This window comes from Periophthalmus magnuspinnatus, chromosome 3 (genome assembly GCF_009829125.3).
Source record: "Periophthalmus magnuspinnatus isolate fPerMag1 chromosome 3, fPerMag1.2.pri, whole genome shotgun sequence".
NCBI classification, from domain to species: Eukaryota; Metazoa; Chordata; class Actinopteri; order Gobiiformes; family Gobiidae; genus Periophthalmus; species Periophthalmus magnuspinnatus.
The window spans coordinates 2,466,850-2,494,474 of record NC_047128.1 but is presented as its reverse complement, the minus strand read 5'-3'; the positions used below and the strand labels follow the sequence as shown (position 1 = coordinate 2,494,474).

The 27,625-nt window shown below is 38.2% G+C and overlaps 1 protein-coding gene across 2 annotated transcripts in view; it reads left to right on the top strand.

The window, feature by feature from the left end:
• Positions 1 to 2,011: 2,011 nt before the first annotated feature.
• The window catches only part of scg3 (secretogranin III), a 35,884-nt gene continuing 10,270 nt past the window's right edge, over positions 2,012 to 27,625 (top strand). The window contains exons 1-10 of one of the 2 annotated variants that reach the window (XM_033991722.2): positions 2,012 to 2,421; positions 4,441 to 4,493; positions 4,646 to 4,688; positions 4,833 to 5,066; positions 10,625 to 10,770; positions 12,382 to 12,537; positions 13,642 to 13,882; positions 16,191 to 16,307; positions 21,157 to 21,231; positions 23,052 to 23,168. In XM_033991722.2, the coding sequence (XP_033847613.1) occupies positions 2,322 to 2,421; positions 4,441 to 4,493; positions 4,646 to 4,688; positions 4,833 to 5,066; positions 10,625 to 10,770; positions 12,382 to 12,537; positions 13,642 to 13,882; positions 16,191 to 16,307; positions 21,157 to 21,231; positions 23,052 to 23,168 (1,282 nt within the window). In that variant the 5' untranslated portion in view covers positions 2,012 to 2,321. The remainder of the gene's footprint in view (positions 2,422 to 4,440; positions 4,494 to 4,645; positions 4,689 to 4,832; positions 5,067 to 10,624; positions 10,771 to 12,381; positions 12,538 to 13,641; positions 13,883 to 16,190; positions 16,308 to 21,156; positions 21,232 to 23,051; positions 23,169 to 27,625) is intronic. The other variant, XM_033991723.2, reaches the window with a different exon arrangement.

Sequence of the window (27,625 nt, the reverse complement as noted above, 5' to 3'; positions counted from 1 at the left end):
CGGCGTAAACACACAGCTGCCCTCACCTCTGCCCGACTCAAAAACTAACGCAGGCAGCAGAAGATATTCTGCTACTATAGGTATAAAACAAATGTAATTGTTTTAGAGGGATATTTAGGCTGTAAACACTCAACACCTGTGCCCAATAAAACTTGATATATTATATTATTTTCAGTATAAACGCATGGGCTCTTGGGGGCCCTCTGGTGGCCTCGGGGCCCTAAGCAGCTGCTTAATCTGCCAATAGGTTGGGCCGGCCCTGGATATAAACTACCAGTGAAACATTTGGACATGCCCTCTCATTTTTTTCTTTCTTTCTTTTTTTATTTTTATTAATTTCTACATTTTATATACACACAGACGTCATCAAATATATGAAGCAAGATATATGGAATTATGTAGCAAAGAAAAAAGTATATTAAAATCCTCAAATTCAAAAAGGTATTTTACTTTTTCTTTGCTACATAATTCCATATATCATAGTTCATATATTTGATGTCTATAAAATGTATAAAGTAATAAAAAATAAAGAAAAAAAACTGAACAAGAGGGTGTGTCCAAACTTTTGACTGGTAGTGTATATGGCACTGAGATGAGGTCATGATTCTATTTATATCACCATATCGCCCAGCCCATCCCTCAACCTCAAAAAAAAAAAAAAAAAGCATAGGAAGTATGGCAAAGACTTGTGTAATATTAATCTATCTGAGTTGTGTTTTGGCAGTCTGCTCTCGGCTTTAAATAGCCCAAGACTTGATCTGGTTTGAAGGAGATCAGCACTTTTCATTGTAGCTGCTGCTTTTAAAAATCCCTGTCATGCTGCTATATTTATCACTGCAGTGACTGGACTGGGGACTGGGCCACAGAGGGTCATGTGAGGAGCCAAAAGAGAACAACAAGAGTGTTTCCTTATCATCAAACTGAAGGTAATTATGAAATGGGGTATAAACTGTGAAAATCCAGACCACAATTCCTCACATTCACCCTCAGACTCAGCAAAGTCACTTCTGGCCTTATCTGCACATACTTGGGTTATTTTGCTAAACATACTTGCAATTTGTTATTTAAAGGTGTATATGTAACTTTCTGAGCGATTGCTGCCTGTGTGTCGTCATGGAGATGTTATTGCTTTGCTTAAGATGTTCCATTAAGACATTAAACTTATCTTTCTTCACTGAGCAGATGATGCTGACAGAAAAACAACCCCGCTCACAGAATGCATGTTTTTTTTTATCAATAAAAACCCTTTGAATAAATGCAAGATAGATATATTTAACGCCATACTGTGGAACATTCCAGTCAAAGCAATAACATAAAAACACGAAGCAGCAGAGGTGGGTGGAGCCAAACACTGTACTCAAGTATGAGTAACATCCCTTTTAAATTTTAATCTGTTGATATTAGTGAAATGGTCCAAAACAAATGCTAATTTAAGAGTTAAAAGTATTTGGGCAAAGTACACAGTAAGAGTAACTGTTGGGACGTAACGACTGATGAAACTGGTGTAACTGGAAGAATAAAACATTTAATAATGCGCACAATAGTTGAGTGATATCTGAGGGAAGAAATGTTACTAAATGAAATGTTACTCAAAGTGTGAAAAGTGAGTAGTATTCTCCATAAATATACAAAAACATGATACAAAATTGTACCTACAACTTCACAAACCTGATACAATGAGCATTTTCAAAACAATAAAAGGTAACACAGTGATCTAAATATGTTATGTGTTAGGAATTAATACCCCATAGAAGTAAAACACCCCCTCTTTAATACCCCATAGAAGTAAAATGCCCCTCTTTAAGCTTTTAAAAAAAACAAAAAACAACAACAACAACATTTAATTATCTCTGTTGTGCTGTTGTGCACATAAATGCTCTTTTGTGTCTACTACCCTACTCTTTTACGTTAATTGTCAGACAGGTGCAGGTTTTACAGTGCTCCTCTTCCCCCTCTTCCTCCTCCTCCTCCTCCTCCTCCTCCTCTTCCTCCAGAGTGGGCAGGTCCAAATGCAGATTTCTGTATTACTGACGGCGGGGATGCAGCGGCTCACACACACGGGGCCAGCCGAGCCTCCCTCATTATCCCCCGGCTATAATTACACACACTGACCCGCTTACACCGCGTCCCCTCCAAAAGCTCCGAGCCCCGACGCGCCACAGCGGAGACTCGCTCATCCTCTCCCCGCCCACAGTGAGCCAAAGAGCGGCCACACGAGGCGAGCGAGCCGCGTCCTCAGCACCACCGGAGCTGTCCACTATTTCAGCAGAAAACAGCGTTCAAAGGCGGGCAGGAGGTTTCTACACCCGCTTGCCTCCAGGATGGCGCCCAAATACGCAGTTTTCGTTGTATTTTTTCAGCTTTTTACTTTGAATGTAGTGATCCAGACTTTTGCCTTTCCGACACCGGCGTCAACAGAAGGTGAGTAAAACCAAACCACATTTTACAGCAAGCTACCTTCTTAAAACTTGCAAAATGTGCGTGTTGTTCTGCGATCCCCGCTCTAAACACTGAAAATACACTCTAAACATTACTAAAAACATACACAAAGGTTGCATTTGGTTATAATTTCATCATATCAATACGTTCATTCAATCAAGTGGCTAGATTTCATGCGATTTTACGAATAATGCTACAAATCAAGTAAGCTAGCTTTGCAAAACTCGCAAAAATTGTGAGATTGCTGCGAAAACTCGATTAAAAAAATAATTATGAATTATGCAGCACGTAAAACAACATGTATTTTATGAATAATGTCCACATTTTTTGCAGTTTTTTTGTAATAATATGCCGTCAATTCATGTTAAGGACAGATTTTGTTCCGCAATCTTCACCTTTGACCACTACTAGAATTTTTTTTTTTTTTTTTTGTTCTTCTAATTCGTCATTTAAATATTCATTTTGACATGCGTTTTGTGGTTATATTTTTGTCGAAAAAACAAAATAAAAAAGTGTGAAAGTTGCTCCCCAGCTCAGCGGTGTCTGGCGGGTCTCCACGCCGCCTGTCTGGTGCCATGGTTCGGCCTGTGTTCTATTTTAGCCCCGGTATAATCTTTTGTTTGTTAATCCGATTTAGCTTTGCCTTTGCGGTGTGGTCAGGGAGGGTACAGCAAGTCTAACGCACAACATGATAGTTTAAAGAGGGGGGATTTTACTTTTACTTCTATGGGGTATTGACTGTAACACATAACATATCTAGATCACCATGTTTGCGTTTATTGTTTTAAAAATGCAAAATCTCCCCATAATGTTTTATAAGTAGTGTTGGAAAGTAACTGAATACTAATTTTGAGTAACTGTATTCGGGTACAGTTGCTCTTTCATTTGGTGGTATCCACTTACTTTTCTAAAATCAAAGGCATACTTGGAGGTATTAGATCTCACAGTTTTGACTTTGAAATGCAAGTTATTAGTGAGATAAAAAAAAACAAAAAACACAGCTCTGGCAATGTGTATGTATACCATTTTTCCTACTCTAAAATAATAAAAATGAATACATAATATGGAATTTTCACTATAACATAATGCAACTTGGTGTAAAAGTATTTTAAGTATTCAGAATACAGTACTCTGATCGGGCCAAGGAACGGAATACATTACAAAATACATTTTAATGGCGGTATTCAGTCTGTAACTGAATACATTTTCAAAGTATTCTTCCTAACACTATTTAAAAAACGTTACTTTCGTTTTTGACGCTCTGAGTCACAAGTCACTCCCACTTCACAGTGCTATCACATTACAGTCACTGTTAATTAAACTACTGCACATCGCGTCAGATTTGTGAAGCTGTAGTATATGGTTTTATTTCATGTTTTTATATATTTATGGAGAAGTGTCGTGTGGGAGCATGGGTGATCTAGAGATTGCTAAATTCAGGCATATTTTTAATGAGGGAACAACGCTATAACATGGTAGAAAGCTCCAAAAAGTCAATCTTGCATAATACCCTTACTTTAATAACATAGAAACATATAATTTCTATTGCCTATTTTTCCACAATGACTAAATTTGTCCTTTAAATTGAATACAAACTTGTCATCACTGCACACCCTGTTCTTTTATTTAAAGGAGTGCAATGTACATTTTCTGGTGGATGGGCTGCCACCTGCTCGTCTCCATGGAGATGTTAATGCATTGCAGAATGCTCCACAGTATGACACCTATCTCCTGGCCAGATTATAGGTCAGATGTTTGAAGAGTACACCAACAATAAGAATGCAGTTTTTTGTTTTTTTTTTTTTTCTTCAGCAACTCAATCCTTACACCTATAATAAAAGAAATACCTGATCAGTTTAAAAAAAAAGTGATTTATGTATACACAATTTGCATCAAATGTCCCTGAACATTCGATGCAAAGCAAAAACAGATGCCAGATGTTACCTTTCATAAGCTTTTCTTTAGTTCATTCATTTTATTTATATTCTCATTGTGTTGCAGATAAAACAGTGTACAACAGACAGCTGACAGAAGAAAAGCCTCTAATAGACCAGGTGTGTACGTTTACAAAATCCCAGGTTAATTTCCTGTACAATATCCTTTACCAGAACATTCCAAACATAGTAGATATTGACCAGCCACACAATTTTTAATCTGATCCTATTTTACACGTGGAAATGACTTGTTTAATCTGTCACGTTGCCAGATTGCTGAAGCAGATAGCGTGAAGGCTGCGGTCCTGTCAGCCGGTAAGTGGAACCCGAATTGTCGATCAATTAATGGCGATATTTCCTTTTGCTGAGTGGCTTCATATTGCAACGTTTACAGTAACAGCGACGTTAGCCATCTTATTTTTAACATTTTGTCTGAGTAATCGTGTTGTTTCCGTACAGGGAGCAAACATCCGGCTGCCTCCAAGGACACGGCGCAGGACAATGATGACTTCAGTGCTCTCAAGTCGTTGGCTGAGGGCCAGAAGTCCAAGATGGAGTCCGAAGATGTGCCAGACCAGAGCAGCCAAAAGAGCGATCGGTTTGTGCCCGATGAGTCAGACTCTACCAAGAACCGGCGATTGGCAGAGGACTACGATTCCACCAAGAACGGGATGAGCGATGGGAAGTACCAGGGTAGGTACCTATTGTATCTATGACAACCACTCATGAAAGAACAGTGTGGAGCATTCAGACAGTGGCAGTGCGGAGGCTAACCAGCTACCTGCTAACTAATATCAATAACGTGGTTGTTTTAAGCCCAAAAAGCACAACGCATTTTGCAAGATTCTGCAAAATGCTTTAATAACTTGCTGTTTTATAAGGCTTCCGAAACAGACTTTAAATAAAATTATTAGTTACTACACATCTGATCAACCCTGAGCTTGCAAACCTTTAATATACTTTTTTTTCCGGAAGATCTATGAGAAAAATGAGAGAAATTTACTTGCAGAACTGGGGTGGGCGGTCACTGTTGAGCTATAATGTCATTTTCAAGTTCAAGTAAACTTAAGTAGAAATTTGTGTTGATTTCAAATGAAGTCATTTAAAATCTAAACACAAGTAGTCCTTTATGTTCAGCAAATAAACAACCAGAACAAATTGGCACGTTTCCTTATATCAGATTTTATCATGATAAAAAAGTGGCACGGTTTCCGATTTTGCTTGGGTTTTAGCTGTATGCTAGCCTTGCAGTTGAGTCTATTTTCTACATATTTCTACAACTACTATAACTATTTAGAAATGCACATTCTTTTAATGAACAAGAAGACAATCTTTTAGTCAGTGGAGTTGACCTAAAAAAAATACAATTCATATTTACTTTAATTGCATATTGCCAATCAGTATTTCCATTTTTCCAAATTTTCACAGCCAGCAGCTCACGCCCATTTCTCTGTACTTACTTTGTTCTTCAGTTTTATTTTCCTAATAGATGATGCACGTAGAATTTGGCAGTTTGGCAATTTCGCAGCTGTCCAAAGGAGGCACCGACAGCTACACGGCTCTTTGTTGTGATGATGTTTACGCCGGCATCAGCTCTCACTGGGCACCGCAGTTTTCTAACTCAGAAGTCAGAGTTGTTAATTAATTTATGAAGTTGCTTTAGATGAACATTGCGATTTAAAATGTGCAAATTATAACATAATGATCCACACGTGTTTCGTGACAATATTGACTCAAACATTTCATGCCGTATTGCACAGGCCTCCTGTCCTGCTGCTTCAACTGGCCACATGCTGCGAGGTGGTAATAAGTTTGTTATATTGGTCAGTCTGGTGTGAGATGGTGTCGTCTGAGCTGTGCTTGAACACACTGTGTGCCGCGTGTCACAACAAGAAGTGACTTAAAATAAATACGACAGATTAGACTACTAATTTCATGATTATATTTGAATTATATATTGAATCCACAGGCATCAGATACACATGAAGAGGTAGTTTCTGTTACCTAGAAATATTTATCATGAGACTATTACAAATAACACACTTTTATTTTGTTAAGTCAATGGTCAATCTGAAAAATGCCTTCATTTTGCATAAATTGTCCCTGCATTTTAGATGGAACTTCTGGTGTTTATGACATAGGTTGAATTATTCTCTTTTAAAACGCAGCACTGCTTCCTGTACTTTTCTTTTCAGTGTTTTTCCCACAAATTGCCACCTAAACGATGTAAAACTATGATAAATATAGACCACAGGTACTATCTCACTAAGCCAAATAATAATCAGAAAAACATGAAACCCGGTCAGGTGCACTTTAAGGCAGCGCTGCCATGGAAACACGTGTTAGCGACAGGGTCACGGTGAGACAGTGAGACAGAGAGCACACGTGAGAGATTAACCTATGTGCCGCTAATGCTAACGCTAGTCTTCAGGCAGATCAAAACGGAGATACAGAGATCTAGATAAAAAGGTATACTATGTTTCCTGGATATTTTATATATATTATTATATTATTGCTTTGCTCAGAATGTCCCACAGTATTGCATTAAACCTTTCTAGTTTGCATTTATTTAATTACATGTGGTTTTCTTGCAAAGAAATACCTTGAAAACATGAATACTTACAGTGAGCGAGTTGTAATTTGCCCTTTGAATCACCTGCTTGTTCCATGATGATAGATTAGTTTAATGCCATACTGTGGAACATTCCAGGCAAAGCAACAACAGAAGAAGGTGACAGAACCTCAGAAATATTACATAGTGCACCTTTTATAAATGCAGTACAGTGTTCCCTCGTTTATCGTGGAGGTTACATTCTAAAAATAACCTGCAACAGGCGAAATCTGCAAAGTATCAGCTTTATTTTTTACAATTATTCTATATGTTTGTGGCTGTAAAACCCCTCACCACACACTTTATACACTTTTCTCACACAGGCATTAACATTTTCTCACATTTCTCTCTTGTTTAAACTCTCTCACAGTTCAAACTTTCAAACGTGTCTTTGTCGGTGCAGAACGTTTCATTGACATTGTGGGTTTCGTTGGGGAGAAAACTTGCAAATATACAGCACTTCAGAGTCACACTGCGATTCATCTAAAACGAAAATTTCGGTGTCAAATGGGAACTGACGTCACCGCAAACATCATCACAACAAAGAGCCCTGTAGCTGTCGGCGCCCCCTATGGCTAACTGCACATACACTAGCGAGTAGTGCATTTTTTTTGTCATTTGTACCAAAATGAGTACGTGACATTGCCAAATCCTATGCCTATATCACCGGTGGCGGTAAAAAAGGGAGTTGATCAGCAAAATGGCGTTTTGATTATAAGTGACTAAAGATTACTCAAACACTTCAAGACGGTAAATGAGAAGGAATAGAACTATAACATGGCTAAAAGCTCTGAAAGTGGATTTTGTAGAGTAGGCTTGCTTTAATGAAAGTTTGAAGAGATTCTTAACATTTGTGAGACAGAGTTTACGCAGATGAACTAGTCTTTGTACCGGATATACTGTAGAGATTTAAAAGTGCAAGATAGTTCAAGGTAAAGATCTATGCTTTCTTTGAGTGCCTTAAGTTTCGCATTATTATTACAGTTGTGTGTTTTCTCCTTGTTCAGTGAAATCTATTAGAAACACTGCAGTCTCTGGCCTTGACTCAAATGTCCTTTTCTTAGTGTGTTTATAATAGTGGAAAATTCTTTAGATTCTTTAAGAAGCCATACATCAAAAAGCCTCAGTAACTTTCTATAACATCATATGAAACAGAATAGGCAAAAAGATTATTAGTGTTTGTTACAAAAGAGATGTCTGGATTAAAACAAAAAAAACAACCCGAAAACCTAATCTCTTTTACATAATTTAATAATCCGTATTAAAGGTCAGTCGTAACTGGTCGTGGGTGTGCTTCCTGCCTATCACCATGCATATCACCTCTATTGCTTTACCTGGAATGTTCCACAGTATGGCATTAAACATACCTAGTCTAGCGTTTGTTTTATTACCAGTGTTTTCGTTGCTCAACATGTGTGGGGGTCGTTTGTTTTGTACAGATCTGACCTATAACTTATGCCTGTCTCCATCAACATAAATACGTTAACGTTGCCATAGTGTGGAACATTTCAGGTAGAGCGATAACATCTCCATGGAGACGAGCATATGATCCTCCAAGGTTACGCAGTGAACCTTTAAATGATGTGATGTAAATGAAACGGCACAAATAAAAACATTGCTTGCGACCTTGATTTTCATTCTGGTATCTGCTCGTCTATAATCGGTAATGTGATCGTGTAGGATGACAGCGGCTCAGTTGGTAGAGCGTTTGCCCACTGATCCGAAGGTTGGCAGTTCGAATACAGTTCCCACGGATGAACGCTGCCCTGATGTAAAACTTGATGTAAAACTGAGTGCCTTGAAGTTGAAAAAGCGCTATATAAATGTGTCTTTATTTGCCTTTAACTTTGTCTGACTGAAAAAAAAAAATGACTTGATTACGTGCGGAACGAACCAAGCGCTTTCATGAAAAACTGCTTGCAAATTCGCAGCCTCGTTCCCGTATCTACTTCTCAATACGCAGCCATTTTATACCGGCTTCTTCCTGTTACCCGAGCTAGCTGAAACTCAAAACTCCGGATAGCACTTTTTCATTGATCCAATTTTGGCAATGAGAAACGTGTCCGGTTACTCTGCTTCTAAAAACAACTAGAACGTGGCGGACTTTTGTTTTCTCACACTCGCTGAAATAGTCGCACTGTACAAATCCGTGCATGATTCATTGAAGACATTTTTTTCCAAATTCTTATTTTAACTGAGTCGAAAAACCTTTAGAAATGAGAACTGTTACGTAAGAGCCAATCTGGCACGCTCTTTGTATTGTTGCGCATGGCATTCTCCTGCTGTCTTTAAACATTACAACAAGACTACTACTTCCAAATCCACTGCAAAAGTACAATACCCAAAGTTGAAGTGAGTAGCTGGTAGTAGGCCTGTAGTAATGGTAAAGTTGTTGCAAAAATAGGGACATTTGGGGTATTTTTGTTGTAATGGAATAAGATTTGAGCTGTGGTTGAATAAGTGAGATCTGGCCATTTAATGATATAGTAAATAATAAAAAATATAGTTAAAATCGTGCAATAAATCGTGCTTCAAAGTGTATTTTAAAGTCATGACAAGCCCTACGATACAAAAATTTCAAACTCGATTTCAATACTAAGGAATAGACTCGATACGTGATACCGATTCCAATACCACAGTGATTTATTTAGACAGAGGAATGTGATATTCAACATTAAATGGTAGTACTTTCTTTTATATTACCATGCGGGCTTATATCTGTAATCCCTGGACATGGACATATACTAGTGTATGTGTCTTATACTTGTTCTGATACAGCTCAAGATCATACTAAATTTTGTGAATGGGACTTTTTTTTAGTATCGATACCTGCTCAAATTTGTATCTAGTTTTGATACTAGTATTTTAGTATCAATTAGCATCTGATTTTCTCTTCTTCCATACTGAAAATGTATAAAAATGATTTATGTAATGTATAAAAAATATTTACAGAGCAGGTGAAATCGTTTCAATTGTCAATGGCCCATAGCGTTTGGTTTCAGCCAAATGAAGCTCGTCGAGGATTGAAGTTATAGGGGTCAATTTGGAGCTTAATTCCATATTTGGAATTACGACCACGAGTATCATAGCAACCAAAGAGCCAATCTGGAGCGAAGATGTTGAAGGTAACACCCCTTCCTGCCCGCACCGCCGGTTTAGCAGGGAGCGACCTCAGGGGAAAGAAGGCGCCTGATTTGTCTGTTATTAACGTTCATATCTTGAGTTACGGACACAATAGTGAAATAAAAACTAGGATCATGTAGAGCGGGTTAATACGAACATTTAAGACCAAAATGACGAGTCTGACAGCAGCAGGTACAGAGAGAGAGCGACAGTTTTCTAATGTAAAGTAAATTGGAGCCAGAGTCCAGGGAGCCGGAAGCGCAGCCATAATCTCTCCCTATTTGGAACATGGTAGCTAGCAGGTTAGCTCTGTCCATTTATAAATACAGTTTATGGGTGAGACATTCAGCTCATTGTCCAAACCATGAGCCAGTCACCGAGGCAGGCCGTGTGCTGTTCAGCCTAACCCCTGGGCCATTGCACCGATTTGAATATTACACCTGTAAACACGTTAAAATAACATCTACCTCTGCTACTTACAATGCAATGTTTTATTCATATATTTTTATTTTTCCAGCAGATGTCCCAGAGAGCTTCCGTCAGGTAGATGGCACTCCTCTGACAGCCGAGGACATCGTGCAGAAAATCGCAAACAAAATCTATGAAGAAGACGACAGAGGAGTGTTTGACCGGATCGTGTCCCGGCTGCTCAAACTGGGGCTGGTGAGTGCGTTGTGCTAGCAAAATATAAGAATTTACCTGTCAAAATGCAGATGTTTTGTGCTGGTTTATGGTGAATATCTCTGTAATTACCTGCTCCACAAAAACTGGTACAAAGTTTGTCTGTAGAAGTTAACTAAAGTAATGTCCTTCAAAAACTGAATAAGAAAAAACATATATATAGGTAACATGATACATAGAAAAAGAACAATAAAAAAACTAAATATCCTGTCTAGCTTGTATTAAATGCCAGGGAGAAGAGGTTGGCGTTCAGTCTAATCTTAAACTACAGTAAAGACCGAGAGGACTGGCAGAGGGAGGCTGTTCCATAGATATTAATCATAAACCAGTTCAAAACATCTGCATTGTGAAAGTTTATAAGTCATACCATGCACTTCTTTGTTCCTCCCCCTAAATTTTTAAACTACTGCCTCGTAAGAGTTTAATGATGTCACATAAACCCACCCCTTTGGCACCAGAGGGGGCGCTGTGGGTGGCGTGACATTTTAACAGCACGATCTCATTCTGGGCGCGCTCTTGAGTGTGAATTGTGATTTGTTCCAATAAAGCTAAAAATCCGCACTGCAAATGACTGTTTTGCCACTCGATAAGCAATTTCCCAGTGTTAGAGTGGTTTGGACTGACACAGACGGGGTTTTCTTTGTGCTAATGTGTGATGTAAGCTATAAGTCAGATGGCATTATAATTGTCTATGGACTTAAAGAACACCTGTTGTGCTCGTGTCTGCTCTATAGTTATAATCTATGACTCCTCATGGATCATTATGTTAGAATTTGCGCATTTTAAATTGCAATATTTATCTAAAACGACTTAATAAAAGAAACAACTCCGCTGGTTTTCACATTAGAAAACTGCGGTGCCCAATGGGAGCTGATGTCGCCGTAAACGTCATCACAACAACGAGCCGCGTAGTTGTCGGCTCCTCGTATGGTTAGCTGCAGGTCACATTAGCGAGTCGTGCTTTTTTTCTACGTGACGCTGCCGAATCCTATGTGTGTCACTCATTAGGAAAATAAAACTGGAGAACGAATTAAATCACAGTGGGCGTGTACCGGTGGCGGTGAAAACGGGGATAATATGGTGTCTTGAAAATAAACAATTAAAGATTACTCAAACATGCACAAATCATTTCAAATACAATTTCAGACAGTAAATAAGAAGAAAATAACTGTAACATGTTTAAAAGCTCTGAAAAGTTGATTTTGGTGAATAGGTCTGCTTTAAGTGTTTTAATATGTAACATTTTAGGGTCTGGTTAGATAAATATGACGGGATAATCAACAAATTAAGTTTTATTTTTATAGAATAGTTAAACATTCAAAAGACTTAAGACCATTCCTGACTAAAAAAGTGCTGATAAATTGCATATTTGTTTACAGAGACCATATAAATGCTTTTTCTCAATAAAATAATTAGTCCATGCCATAGAGCGATTAAAAGCCCTACTTACATTTGTGGATTTTTTTCTTTTAGTCAGTTCTCAAAAGATAACAGCATGAAATTGATACAGAAAACTCGTGCCCCATCTGAGAGAGTTACATCATCATCTCATATTTTTGGTCTGAGCGCTGTCCTGTCTGTTGTTTTGTTCAGATCACTGACAGCGAGGCGGACTCTCTGGAGTACCAGGTTGCCGAGGCGCTGCAGAAACTCATCACTAAAAATGCCCAGAAAAATGAAGTGGAGGAAACGGAAGAGAGCGAGGAGCCCAGAGGCGAGGAGGAGGAGCAGGACTCGGACGCAAACACGGTGCAAACACACAGTCAACTCCAAGTCTAATATGAAACAGTGAATGGCAACATCAGATAGTGGAATATTTGCAGATTTAAGATATAAACATGTTAAAAGCATGTGCACTGAACCTGTAAAATACTCTGGATTGAGTTTTTAAAAGTAGAAATAACTGTTGTAGGTGGTTCCAGTCTCTTTATGCATTGACTTCTGCTTCAAAACTGCAAAACCGATCTTCGTAGTGAAATTTCAATGTAACAAGCAGCTGATTTTCTGAACCCTACTTGTTGAACCCTACTTCTTAAACCCTACTTGTTGAGCCCTACTTGTTGAACCCTATTTCTTGAGCCCTACTTGCTAAACCCTATTTGTTGAGCCCTACTTGTTTAACCCTACTTATTGAACCCTACTTCTTAAACCCTGCTTGTTGAACCCTATTTGTTGAACCCTACTTGTTGAGCCCTACTTGTTAAATCCCACTTGTTTAACCCTATTTGTTTAACCCTATTTGTTGTACCCTACTTGTTGAGCCCTACTTGCTAAACCCTATTTGTTGAACCCTACTTGTTTAACCCTACTTATTGAACCCTACTTCTTAAACCCTGCTTGTTGAACCCTATTTGTTGAACCCTACTTGTTGAGCCCTACTTGTTAAACCCTACTTGTTGAACCCTGCTTGTTGAGACCTACTTGCTAAACCCTATTTGTTGAACCCTACTTGCTAAACCCTACTTGTTGAACCCTACTAGCATCGTGACAACTATTTGGTTCATTTTAGGACAAAGTAACATTTTAATTGAACAATATCTATAGCAACGGATAAATAGATTAACCAATGGTACATAAGAAACAGTCACTGGTAAAATGAATATGACAGTTTAATTAGCATCAGTTTTAGGACCAGATCTGTAACAGGACTATTCCAGGTCTAATCTAGGTCTAAACCAGGAACTACATCATTTCCACTGTAGTTCTAAACAAGAAATGATTCAAAAGAGGACAAAAGTGGATAAAAGGAACTAAAAGGAAAGGAAGAAACACTGCATTATGTTGTATTAGTAACCTCTATCTGATAAACTAGCTCAATGGCAATGGCATTAATCACTCCCTGGTGGTCCACAGTGGGAGAGCTCCCCACAGCGCCGCTTTAACGATGATGAAGAGGAGGAGGGAGGGGAGGAAGGAGAGGAGGGGGCAGAGGAGGAGAAAAACATGGAGGACGGTGAGGGGGATGATGGAGGAGACATGACCGGCGATGAACGATGGGACAGGGACGCTCAGAACGAAGTCAGCCCCAACGATGGACTCCAGGACCTTCAGTACTTCCCCAACTTCTACCGCCTGCTCCGGAGCCTCGACTCAGGTAGGATCATAGGTCTTAAGACTGTAGAAAGTATCGAAATTCAAATGCTAATCCATACCAAAACTAGTATTGAAACTAGATACTCATTTGAACAAGTATCGATACTAAAAATGTCGCATCAACAGGACAGAAATGAACCTTTCCTGAATAGCTTTATAAGAAGATGAGGTGATGTTTTGTTTTGAAGGAAAACTGCTGCTGGTTCATCGTATTGTCCGATTCACTCTATTTTCACGTTTGTTTCAGGTCATGTTTTTCTCTAAAATAAAGCTGCGTTTATTGACGTATTTTTAAACTTTATTTTATGTTTGTGAGTGCAGGTCAGGGTGGGTTGTATAAATACACTCTGCTGTGCGGGGCGGGCCGGGCCATACACAATCAGAAATGTGGGACCTGCGGGATGGTCTCTAGTATAAACTCATGGAGCACTATGTAACCTACCTGGACGACTGAGGGATTACACAGATATAAGGCCACATGGGAATAGAAAAGAAAGTACCATAAATTTCGGACTATGAGATGCTACTTTTTCCCCACGCTTTGAACCCTGTGGCTTATACAACGGAGCAGCTGATTTATAGATTTTTACAGGCTCACGGCCACCGGGGGCACTCTCTATCAGTAAAAGATTATGCGCTGAAGAATACACTAGTTTTGATTTTGAACTGTCATTTTTGCGCATCATGCAAATACCTTCAACATGGAAAACACAAATAAATGCAAATGGTGCAACTTTTAAGATAAAGGCAATGGATCTGGCAGCAAAGAAGGAAATAGAGCAACTGCACGTAAGCTTGGCCTCAATGAACTGATGTGACGTTGGAGGTGGCATCGGGAAGCTGAACTTGGTCAATGTAAAAAGACGATGAAAGCTTTCAGAGGAAATAAAAGCAGATGGCCTCTGTTGGCGCTGATACCGTCTTTCTGTGTAAATATTTCATGTTACAACATGAAAACCTGCTAATTATATATGTACAAAATTGATTTTCTTTTCAAATTTAGCTGGTGCGGCTTATATTCAGGTGCGCTCTATAGTCTGAAATTTACAGTGCTACCATTTAATGTTGAAAATCACATTCTATTGTTTAAAGAAAGAGTTTTTAATTGTTTTTAATTATCATCGTGGTATCGGATCAGTATCGAGTATTACTACATCACATCACAAGGTGGAACAGTTTTCTGAACTCAGCCAAAAATGCAAGGTTTGAGTGTTAAACATGTGTGAATGAAACAAAACACAACTCCAGGTCTGTTTGTGATGAGGAAACAACATTATAACATAGATCAGAATATTTATTATTCAAATCAAAATAAGTCAGCTGTGGCCTGATTATAAATTGATACCTTTAAACACATATTGACTTTGTGAGTGAATAGTACAGTGGTGTTCAGCTGTCACTCTGATCCCATTTTCATAATAGATTTTTCTAGCACACCTGCCGCGCGCTGTTTTGTCGATGTATGTTTCTCTTCTCTCATTAAGCTGTATAGATTAAAGCACACACAGACATGGTCAAAACAAATTATTCATAATCATGTCATTATAGCCCTACTGTGTCTCTCCATGCGGCGCCGTCAGACTCCATAGAAACCAATTAACAACACGAGCCCTGGTAAACACATGGGAGATAGTCAGAAAATGTGTAATAGTTGTTTTAGCAATGTAAAAAAATTTTATATAGAGTAAAAGCACTAATTAAAAGTAAAAATACAACAAAGTTTCAAAAAAGTGGATATATTAATTCACTTTTTTTGCAATATTTGAACCTCAACCCTTACATTTATAGGCGCGGTTAACGGGCCGTATTACGCTGTTTTCAGATCTATGTTATAATGGTTTTTCCTCATTACAGACATGCCTGGAGTTGTGTTTTGTTTCATTCACACATGTTTAACACACAAACCCTGCATATTTAGGCTGAGTTCTTCTCTCAAATAGAAAACACGGGTTCCACCTTGTGATGTCATGTAGTAATACAGGAAGTGCTCCACTGTGCTTTTAAACTCCACACACCTTCACTAGAATCACTTGGATGATTTCAGCCCGGGAATTGCCAATCTCTGCTGAACAAAATGTAAAAGGGAGCTGCTAACTTTAAAATTATCACTTCATGACATCACAAGGTGAAACAGAGCATTTTAGAGCTTTGGAGGTACAGACAGTGTAATAATAGCACATGTCTGATCTAATATTATTGGAATATCAACACTAAAACAATCTATTAAAAATGTCAAGATATAAAACTTTTGTCAATCTGGAGGTTTCAGAAATATTATATCTTTTGTGTTATATTTGTGTTGTGTGCAGAGCGGGACACGCAGGAGAGAGAGACCCTGATCACCATAATGAAGACGCTGATCGACTTTGTGAAGATGATGGTGAAATACGGCACCATCACGCCCGAGGAAGGGGTGTCCTATCTGGGTAAGAAAGTATTAAATATTAAGTATTCAAAATCCATGCCCATAGAGCATTAGAGGTCTAAGAAATATTCTACTTACTAAGAAATGCTACAAGATTCAATTTAAAGTAGTTTTGAGAAGAGAATGGAGATTTTTTTTTTCTTGGACATCAGGGCCAGGATGCATGGGTGCGCTTCCGGCTCCATTGACTCTGGCTCCAATTCACTTTCTATTGAAAAAACCCGCTCTACATGATCCTGGTATTATTATTTTTGCGATTGTGTCAAGATATGAACATTAATAATAGACAAATCAGCTGCCTTCCTTCCCCGAGATCACTCCCGCTAGCGTTAGCAACAGCGACCGCCTCTGCTAAACCATCAGTGCGGGCAGGAAGGGGCGTTACCTTCTACAGATTGGCTCCAGATTGGCTCTTTTGTTGCTATGATACTCGTGGTCGTGTGTTCTAGTAGAGAGGATATGTTTGTGCCCACAGGCGTTTCTAGAGCAGTGTGCACCCAGGCAAAGATCAGATCTGAGCGTTATGTCAGAGCATTTTGCCGTGTGCAAAGAGGAGCTCGGTCACCTGCAAAGGACAGCTGTCAGCTCAGATTGTCTTTATGTTCGATGAGGTTATTCTTACAAGGAAGTGACCAAATATGGACCTACTGCCTCACTCAGATGTCATCTCAGTTTCCACTAGGGAATCAAAAACACAATTTGAATGGCTGCAGTTCTTTAAGTGCCATAATTTCCTTCACAAACGACAAAATAGCCTTAGTCTTATTCTGCATAAAAACTGCTAACTCTGTAGTTTAGATCTGTACAAACATGATCTGAATTCTGCTTCTTGTGTTAGCTTGTCAGTTCATACTTGAATATGTTTAAAATGTAAACTTTGAACAGAATTCTGCTGTTAAAACACTAATCACTAATTTTATTGCAATGCTTGTCAGAAAAAATGTATCGTTCCCAAATTGTGAAGTCGCAGTTTCCTTTTTGCCGTATAACGTGTTTATTCTATTTTTACTAATTTAAATAAAAGCTAATTATGGAGACATCACTATTATTGATTTCCAATGATAACATTTGACTCATAAAATGCATCAAGCTGTAATTCTTTTGCCCATTGACTGAAGGAACATGATCGCCGCCCTGCTCTCTGACACCGAAGATGGATAAATCAATACTCCTTTAAATGACCTGTGTCCCATGATCCTTTGTACTCCAGGAAACAAAGCTAATGATTGCCCATATAAAGCCAGGCGGTCATTCTCAAACCTGCGTCTCCCTGGCGACCTCCCCATTCCGTGTCGCAGCGAGAAAAACAGATGGAACCGAACTTCATATTTATCTAGTTAATCCCTGAATTAATCCCATTCTTTGGCTGAGTTATACATTGAGTTATGACAAAAGGAACATTATAATAACTTTGAATGAATTGATTTGAGCCATTTCTATCACTTTCATTCAATCAGAACCACACCGCATGTTCAAGAACACACGTTTTCTTGGTGACCTTTCATTCCGTGTTGTTGTGGAGATAAGGAGATGGGATTCCGGTATTGCCAGGCAACATGCTAATGCTAATGGGCTCTCCTTGTGCCCCTCCTCTGCCCTCCCCCCTCTGTTGTTGCCCAGATGACTCACTCAGAGCTGTCAATCACAGATAATCGACCTTCTTGATAGAGGCTATGCTAAGAGAAAGAAAGAGGAGGAGAGAGAGGAGGAGGGAAAGAAAGAGGAGAGGGGGAGCGAGGGAGAGGATAGCACCCTTTAATGCTTTGATCTACAGGTGGGAAGGAACAAGAGATAAAGAGAAAGTGAAAAATTGTAAGGATTAAAGAGATAGTCTTTGAAAATTGCAGAGTTTTAAGCCGACTTAAGAAAGAAAGCACTGACAAACCTGAGTGTTGCAGTGTTTTTTGGACGATCCTGATAATGATCTTTAGATATAAAGTCAGTCCAATGAAAAATGTGTTAAAACGTGCCTTTAAATTTGAGGTATAAGTGTCAGATTAAAGTGAAACGACTTCAAAATGGCTAAATCACTATGAAAATATAGAGGGACATGTAGCAAAATTAATTTTGGCCAATATGTATGTAGTCATTGCATTGCAGAAGTTTCCTAGGGATTATATTGACTTTTAAAATTAATTATTTTTAATTATTTATAATTTTATTTTTATTTTTTATTTTTATTTTTTTACAATACCGATATCTGATATTTAACCTACTGCTGTGGCCGATACTGATATTTCCATAGCAACACCCACAAATTTATCTTAAGCTAAAGTAAAGATCACAAATACAATTTCACATCTGTAAAAATAACAAAATATATTTTAGTGGGATTTAAAATAATTTGTTTGTACAGCCATACAGCCACATAACACTCTTCTATTTCCATTTTGAGTCATTAGTCTGTTCAAAAAGGACACACAGTGAAGGAGGCAGCTCAAAAAATGATCAGCATCGAATATCATTATCGAGAATCGCCATCGGCTGATACGATATCGTCTAATTAGTATTGATGCTTTAGTGCCACAATCACAATTTAATAATCTGGTAATTGACTTTTATACACACACCTGCTCCTGTTTTTAATGTTTTATATGGACTTATGTTCTGTTTGTTTTTGTTTGTATGTATTTTTGAACAGGGCGCCCATGAAATTGAGAGTGTACGTGCTCTGATTCAGTCTCCCTGTATAAATAAAGACCAAACATTGGCAGATAGCGATACTGTTACCGATATATCTCATTCCTATTATTGCCATTGGAAAGTGAAGATGGAGAAGTACAAAAGCTGAAATGACTTTAACATGTGTTATAAAATTTGCCTGTAAATGCTTTATGAGAGAATGAGAACATACTGTCTTTGGATCGGTGGAACGGGTTGTAATATTGTATTATCTTTGACATATTGGACAGCAGTAAATGAGAAATCAGACTGCTCCGTTTCCTTTAATAGTACAATTGTCAGTGATAAAAGGTTTATAGCAAAAGTTCTGGTCAGATCTTCTTCAGTTCTGGTCAGATTACTGCTGGACACTGCCTCATATTTGTCTGAAGGGAGGAGCGAACTACACTGAAACTAATACACCTGTTTGTTTACAGTTTGTTTGTTGGCTAGGTCCAATGAGCTACACTAAGTATGAACTGTGCCTGAAACATATTTTGCGTGATCATTCGGGCCTTTAATGGGTGCTCTCACAAATATTAGCATACTGGCTAGCCCTATAGTTTTCTTTGCTTCTTTCTCTGCTTAGATATAGGTCTACGGGTTGAGTTTTAAACAGGAGATAGATGATGTCTAAGTCTGTTGATGTCTGTTCAAATATGGAAGCTGTAAAAACAATAGCTGTGTTAGCGTCGGTGTAGTTAGCTCCTCATTTCAGACAGATATAAGGCAGTGTCCACCATTAATCTGACCAGAAGCGGCTTGGATGAGCAGCTAAACGTCTTCACTCCAACAACTTTTTGTCTAGTTGACAGATTTGAATTTTTCTTTTACTATTATAACAGCTTTAAAAAAAAAAAAAGTGTAAAATGGGCCCTTTAAATTGACGAACAACATATTATCATTACTGGGACATACGTTCTGAAGCATGTGGTGTAGGAACATACTGTACATATTTTGCCGTGTTTTGCTCTGTCACGCTCTGTAATGGTTTAGTCAATGTTTGGTGTTGGGTGAGTCTTACGTGAGTAGAGCCACAGTTGGTCTGAAACATGGCTCTGAGTCATATGAGGTTAATGGGTTTATATTCCCACACTTCCTGCTGTTTGGAGAAGCATAAATTTAAAAGCCCTAGATGTAATTTTTCCTGTTTTCTAACCATTACAGAGAAAGAGCTTTGTAATAATTAGTGATGGTCTGATTATGTTTTTTGTTTTTTTAAGTTTACACCAATATTTGTGTTGCCTTATAAACTTACCTAGACTTAAAGGGCCCATATTACACTATTTTCTGATCTGTTATAATGTTGTTTCCTCATCACAAACAGACCCGGAGTTGTGTTTTTTATTTCATATACACATGTTTAACACACAAACTCTATATTTAAGCTGTATTTTTCTCTCAAACGATAAACACTCTGTTCTACCTCATGATGTCATGTGGTGATACAGGAAGTTGTCCAGTGTGTTTCTAAGCTTTCACTAAAATCACTTCAGTAGAATCATTTGGATAATTTCAGCCCTGTAATTGCCAATCTCTACGGAACAAAAGGTAAAACGAGTTGTTAACTTAAAAAAAATACCACTTCATGACATCACAAGGTGGAACAGAGCATTTTGAGCTTTGGAGGTGTAAACTAGACTAAAAGAGTTACTGAAATATGTGTAAATGAAACAAAACACAACCCGGGGTATGTTTTTGACCAGGGAACAACATTATAACATGGCTTAAACCTCACAAGAGTCACTTTTGTGTAATGTGGTCCCTTTAAGTATGTTCTTATATACACTTTCATTATATACTGTATGAACTGCAAGGGGAAATTAGATACAGAGACTATTTGGTTGTTTTGCCTTACTTCCTGTTGAATCATTGAGGTAAGCCGTGTACACAGTAATATTTTAAAGCTTTTTCCATTCAGAGTCACTCATTTATAAGTCCTCTCTGCGTGTGTCTGAAGGACATCAAACTATTCACAATACAACCGGGGATTCATGAATAAGACATGACCAGCTTTCAGTAACCTGCTTTTGTGAATTCTCCAAGCCCTTTTTGTGATGATAATAAACCGATGAGGCATACAGGGACACAGGGCTTTTCACGTTCATTAAAACACAAGCATGATTCTTCCACTGTATAGTACAAATTATAATGTGAAATGTGGGTTTTTTTTTGTGCTTTGTCTGCAGAAAACCTGGATGCTATGATCGCGCTGCAGACCAAGAACAAGCTGGGCAAATCTCTGGGGCCGGCAGACTTCACGGGTAAGCAGCACGTCTCTCCCACCTGTTAGAAACACAGAGAGACTTCATTGTATTATTCACCAGTAATTCAGTAATGATCTATGTGTAGAGACTGTTTAGAGAAGTGGACGTCACCATAGACTGTATATATAAATGGACATAGCTAACCTCTGTAACTGTACTGTCAGGCTCATCATTTTAGTCTTAAAATGTTCGTATTAACCCGCTCTACATCCTCGTATTTCTTAGCATTTTTATTTCGCTATTGTGTCCTTAACTCAAGATATGAACATTAATAAGAGACAAATCAGGCGCCTTCCTTTCCCGAAGTCGTTCCTGTTAGCAAAAGGTTTGATTGACAGCGTTGCTAAGCATGTGCTCTCTGCTAAACCAGCGGTGTGGGCGGGAAGGGGCGTTACCTTCAACAGCCTCGTTCCAGATTGGCTATTTGGTTGCTATGATAATCGCAATCGGAATTCCAAATATGGAACTGGCCTCCAATTTTGCCCTTGTAACTTCTAGCCTCGATGAGCTTCATTTGACTGGAGCTGAACGCTGTGGTTGACGTCACACTCACTTAGTCCACTTCTTTATACAGTCTATGTTAAGTACACGTGTTTTTCTATTTTTTCAGTGCAATAAACAGCCAAAATGAAAAACATGATTTTATTTTAGTCTATTTAGTAAAAACTTGCATAGTGTGATATATTCAGTGTTGGGAAATAACTGAATACATGTACCGTAAATACTGTAGTGTTCTGCTTCTTCTGGTTATTTACTCCCTGAGCACAAGGGCTACCGTAGGCTGTAACCCACGCCAAAACAAGAGCAAAACAACAACAGTCTCAACTCAACTCAACTCAGCTAGTCTCCAAAACAGACCAGTAACTGACCAATGGAACATTCACATCAGCTTGTCGCCATAGCAACCAAGTGCCCCATGCAAAAGCAGTTACATAAACAACAACACAAACAGTTACAACAACAAAAGGTGTCAACTCTGAACTAATCACAAAATATCAAATCTGGAACAGCTCATCTTTTTATTTGGTGGTGTTCAGAATACAATTACTTTTCCAAATATATGTATATGCTTCGTACTGCAAGTTATTAGTGACATAAGTAAATGCGTAACAAACAGAGCAACAAAAATAAAGCAGTTTGGCTCCCCAGAATATAATGCAAAGTATTCTAAGTACTCAGAATATAGTTATTTTCTTAAATGGAAAGGAATACAAGGCGGTACTAGTTTTGTACTGGAAGTTATTAGTGACACAAGTTAATACATAACAAACAGGGCAACAAAAGTAAAGCTGTTTGTAATATTATGTAGTACGTGTCTCTCTTTAATGCAGCTTGGTGTAAAAGTATTCTAAGTATTCAGAATACAGTACTCTGATTGGACTATGTAACGGAATATGTTACAAAATACTTTCTAATGCAGGTATTCACTCTGTAACTAAATATATTTTCAAGGTATTCTTCCCAGCACTAGATATATTTTAGCTAGTGTTAATATCACAAATTCCATTATGTTAAAAGCTATATTCCACTTACTCATTTCTCGGGACCTGGCACACAACTTTAAAAAATTACTCAAGTTCTATCAGAGCAAAAGCCATATACTGTATTTTCCGGAGTATAAGTCACACCGTAGTATAAATCGCAAAAAAAAAACAACCCATATATTTCACATATAAATCGCACCTGAGTATAAGTCGCACCTCCGGCCAAACTGTGAAAAAAGTGCTGAAAATACGGTGATACCACATGTTACTTAACCATAATATATTCAAACGTACCTAAAACATTTTAAAGTTAAGTCATATTTTTGGTTTTAGTTGCAGGAAAAAGCGTTGATGAAGACGACAACACCAAGGCAGAGGCGGCAAAGATGCAGAAGGAGTATGAGAACCTGAAAGACTCAACCAAAGAGGAGCAGCCTTCACCCGACACCAGTCAGTCCACAGCCAAACCCTGATGACCTAAGGAGACATAGACCTGTAGTGATTTTAGTCATGGAGCTAAAACAGACACAAAAATAGGGCTTTATCAGTAGCTATTTACATCTCAGGGGAAAATATTTAGGAACTGTGTGCAGCTTAAAATGTGGTTGTAATCATAGACTGTATATATAAATGGACATAGCTAACATGCTATCCGCAGTGTTCCATATAGGAAGTGAACATGGGCACACGTCAGGCTCCATCAACTCTGGCTCTTAAAAAATCAGGCGCCGTCTTTCCTTGAGGTCGCTCCCACTAGTGTTAGCAACAGATTTGATTGACAGTGTTGCTAAGCGCCTAGTCCCTGCTAAACCAGCGGTGCGGGCGGGAATGACCGTTACCTTCAACATCCTCACTCCAGATTGGCTCTTTGGTTTCTATGACGCTCGCAGTCAGAATTCCAAGTATGGATCTCGGCTCCAAATTGACCTCTATAACTGCGAGCCTCGATGAGTTTAATTTGACTGGCATTGGCTATGGGTCACGTCACGCCCACTTCTTTATACCGTCTATGGTTGTAATTAAATTGAATGGCTAAAAACCTACTATAAACTTAACCAAACCGTGGATGATGCTAAAGCTAGTTTTATAGTTCAATTACACTGAAGCTAAGTTTATATAGTCCCAGTAGATGCACTTAGTCCCTTTTACAACAGCTTAATTTGTCCCGTTTGATTAAGTTTTTTGTGGATATCACTTTTTTTAATTCCTTTTGTATATTTTTTATTTTTATTTTGTTTTGTATCTTGCTTTTTGTTTTACCTCATGTTTTATCTTTCCAATAAACACATATCAATTCCACATCATATAATCACAATGCCCTCCACCTTCCTCCTGCACTAGTCTCCAATGATGGCTAAATTATTACTTATTTTACTACACCTTAATTAGCTGTTAACATAAAAAAAAATTGGACAGTTTTATTAAGAGTGATTCAAGCTTAGGAATGTGTTAATACTCCTAACTCCTAAACCTAACCCAATAATAATGTATCTGTCTTATTAGGAGAAAACACAAAATGTACCGTAAATTTCGGACTACAGAGCGCACCTTGATATAAGCCGCACCAGCTAAATTTGAAGAGAAAATCAATTTTGTACATATATAAGCCGCACCTGAATAAAAGCCGCAGGTTTTCATATTGTAACATGAGATATTTACACAGAAAGACGGTGCACTGACACGCTTTTTTTTAAACTGTGCCTGAAAATTGGAACCAACACGACAACAACACGGGATGAACACATCTGCAGGTTTAGAAAATAAAACTGCACCAAAACGGAAAATCTGCTTTTATTTCCTCTGAAAACTTTTGTCGTCTTTTACATTGACCAAGTTGGATTCATTGATGTCGAGCTTACGTGCAGTGGCTCTATTTCAGGAGTCTGCAACCCGCGGCTCCGGAGCCGTATGCGCCTCTTTCAGCCTTATACTGCGGCTCTGCGTGGCTGAAGTGTATTTTATTTGTGTTAGTTCTTTTTTGTTGTAGTTTAAATTGGAAGATTATTATGATCTTAAAATAAAATTATATTTTCTTATTTTTCGTTGCTCAAAATAAGCGTCACACTCGCGGAACAATGTTCAAAACAAACACCGCTCACGTCTCACGTCTCACAGACACAGACACAGCTCACAGTCCTGCGTAAAGAGCCCTGATTTTCAGACGCTGTGCGCACAGGGGTCAGGAGCAACTTTGGCCCGTCCCTAATGACACACTAATAAGCTCGTCCATAGATGTATCATGAAAATCCTGCTGGAAATCGCCACAGAAATCTATTTGATGTAGTAGCAAGTTTATTATCCGCTCTTGTCTCTGCGATGACGTTTCACGTATAACACATCAGACACGACGCACAAAAGTAGAGCCACAAGCGAGTGAAAATGAGCCAAAACAAAAGTCTTTGGAGAGCTTTTAACAAAGGGGAAAAGGACAACTGAGGAGCCAGAAGAGGAGACTACACCTCCAAGAAAAAGAAAGATAAATTTAACAGACAATGCCTACTTAAAACCTGGGTTTGTCGCTGCAGGTGACTCACGCGCACAGTCCGCTCTACGTAACATACGGGAAAAGCAAATAAGGCAATGAAACCTTCAAAACTGCTTTGGCACATGGAGAATAAGCACCTGGGATTAAACGATACGCCTTTAGAGTTTTTGAAAGAAACTGCGGAGCAGAGTAGACATAATCACATAATCAGCGCAGGGCTCCCTCTGATGCAGCGGTTTGGTGAGTTGTATTTTTTTAATGCACTTAAGTTGTTTTTGCCATATTTATCTGCCACGTGTAGAAGGCTTGTCCGTGAAAATAAAACCCAGGGGCCGTTATCCAGTAAAAAATCCATAAATAAGCCGCACTGCTGTACAAGCCGCAGGGTTCAAAGCGTGGAAAAAAAGTAGCGGCTTATAATCCGAAATTTACGGTATTTTATTTTATTAAGTTTATTTATTAAACTTCAATAAAAAAGACTAAAGTATACAGCTAGATTGACTATACAATATTTTAATTTATTTTATTTTTTTTAAGTATTTTTAAATAAAATCAAAAGAGCACATTAAAATTAAAACTCTTTCTGAACATTTGAATACTATGTAAACTATGTAGCGTAGGCTCTATCAAACTTTTATTTATAAATGTACGTACTAATCCTGATTCATTCTTAATTCATAATGAACAAATAGTGTATTAAGTCTTTCTTCATGCTTTATTAAGGCTTTAAATAGTGGAGTTCTTATAAAGTCATACAAGCAAACATTTTATTAAGTTAAAATCCAATTTGCAATAGGCTCTGTGCACAACAGCGCCCCCGACCTCACTGTTAGCGTCACTACTTCCTGTCCAGTTTTATCTCTGAGGTTGTTTTTTTTTGCTGTCATGTTAAAATTAACGCGTATTTAAAGATGACGCAGTGGACAGCATGTTAAACACTACACAAATTAAATGAATACTTCACCAGAGACACACTATATTTAGAAAGAGATGTGTTTGTGTCTCAATGCTAACGCTAATGCTAATGTTGAGGCATAATAAATATTAAAACAATACCATAAACTGAAGTATTCTACATATAAAAATATCTGGGCAGTCTTTATGTTTTCTGATTTTAATAAAAGTGACTGTTAGCTTTGAGACACAATGCGCTAGCTAGCATGCTGCTGCCTCAAATGGCCATTGCAGTGTGTTATTACTCCTAGACCTGAGATTTATGTTTAAAATCTTTACACAGTCATAAAATCAATTAGATTTCTTTTTCAAACATCCCAACCCGTAACCTGATACGCTCGGTGGCCTAGCTTCATCTCCAAACAGGAAATGACCTCGTCTCTTGTTGCCACGGTTACAGATCTAGGCCAGTGCAATCCTCTCACAGCAGGACACACTGTGCACTGTCCAGCTCCACTAATCCAGACTTAGACACAAACAGACAGCAGATTAACAGCAGCCTTTTTATTCAAATGTAAAACGAGAGACAAAGAAAAACACCCACTGTACCTACTACATTACTGAAAACTGAGAGCGGTGTTCTGATTTATGTTATAATGTTGTTTCCTCATCACAAACAGACCTGGAGTTGTATTTTGTTTAATTCACACATGTTTAACACATAGAATCTGCATATTTAGACAACTTTAGTTCTTCTCTCAAACTGAAAACACTCTGTTCCACCTTGTGATGTCATCATGTGGTAATACAGGAAGTGCTCCACTGTGTTTTTAAACTCCACACACCTTCACATAGAATCATTTGGATAATTTCAGCTTCTGGAATTGCCGATCTCTACTGAACTAAAAGTAAAAGGAGCTGGTAACTTGAAAACTACCACTTCATGACATCACAAGGTGGAACAGAGCATTTTGAGCTTCGGAGATGTAGACAGACTAATAATAAAGTGTTACTCAAACATGTGAGAATGAAACAAAACACAACTCCAGGTCTGTTTTTGATGAGGTAACGGCAATGGTTTTAAATACATTTCTAACATAACTGTGTTTAGGAAATGACCGTACATTAATTTGATATTATTAGCTGTCTTTATGAAGCCACAATTTGTTCTACCGTAATTAAAACAGCATTTCTGATCATCTTATTGTAACCTGGCTCCATTACAGTCCCTTTTACTAACGCTTGGTTGGTGACCATGTGGGCTCCAGTACAGTGGTCCCTCGTTTATCGCGGGGGGTTACGTTCTAAAAATAACCCACACTAGACAAAATCTGCGAAGTATCATCTTTATTTTTTACAATTATTCTATATGTTTTTGTCTGTAAAACCCCTCACCACACACTTTATACACTTTTCTCACACAGGCGTTAACATTTTCTCACATTTTTCTCTTGTTTAAACACTCTCAAAGTTCAAACCTTCATAGAATTAAAAAAATATGTACAGTATTATAGAATGAAACCACAGA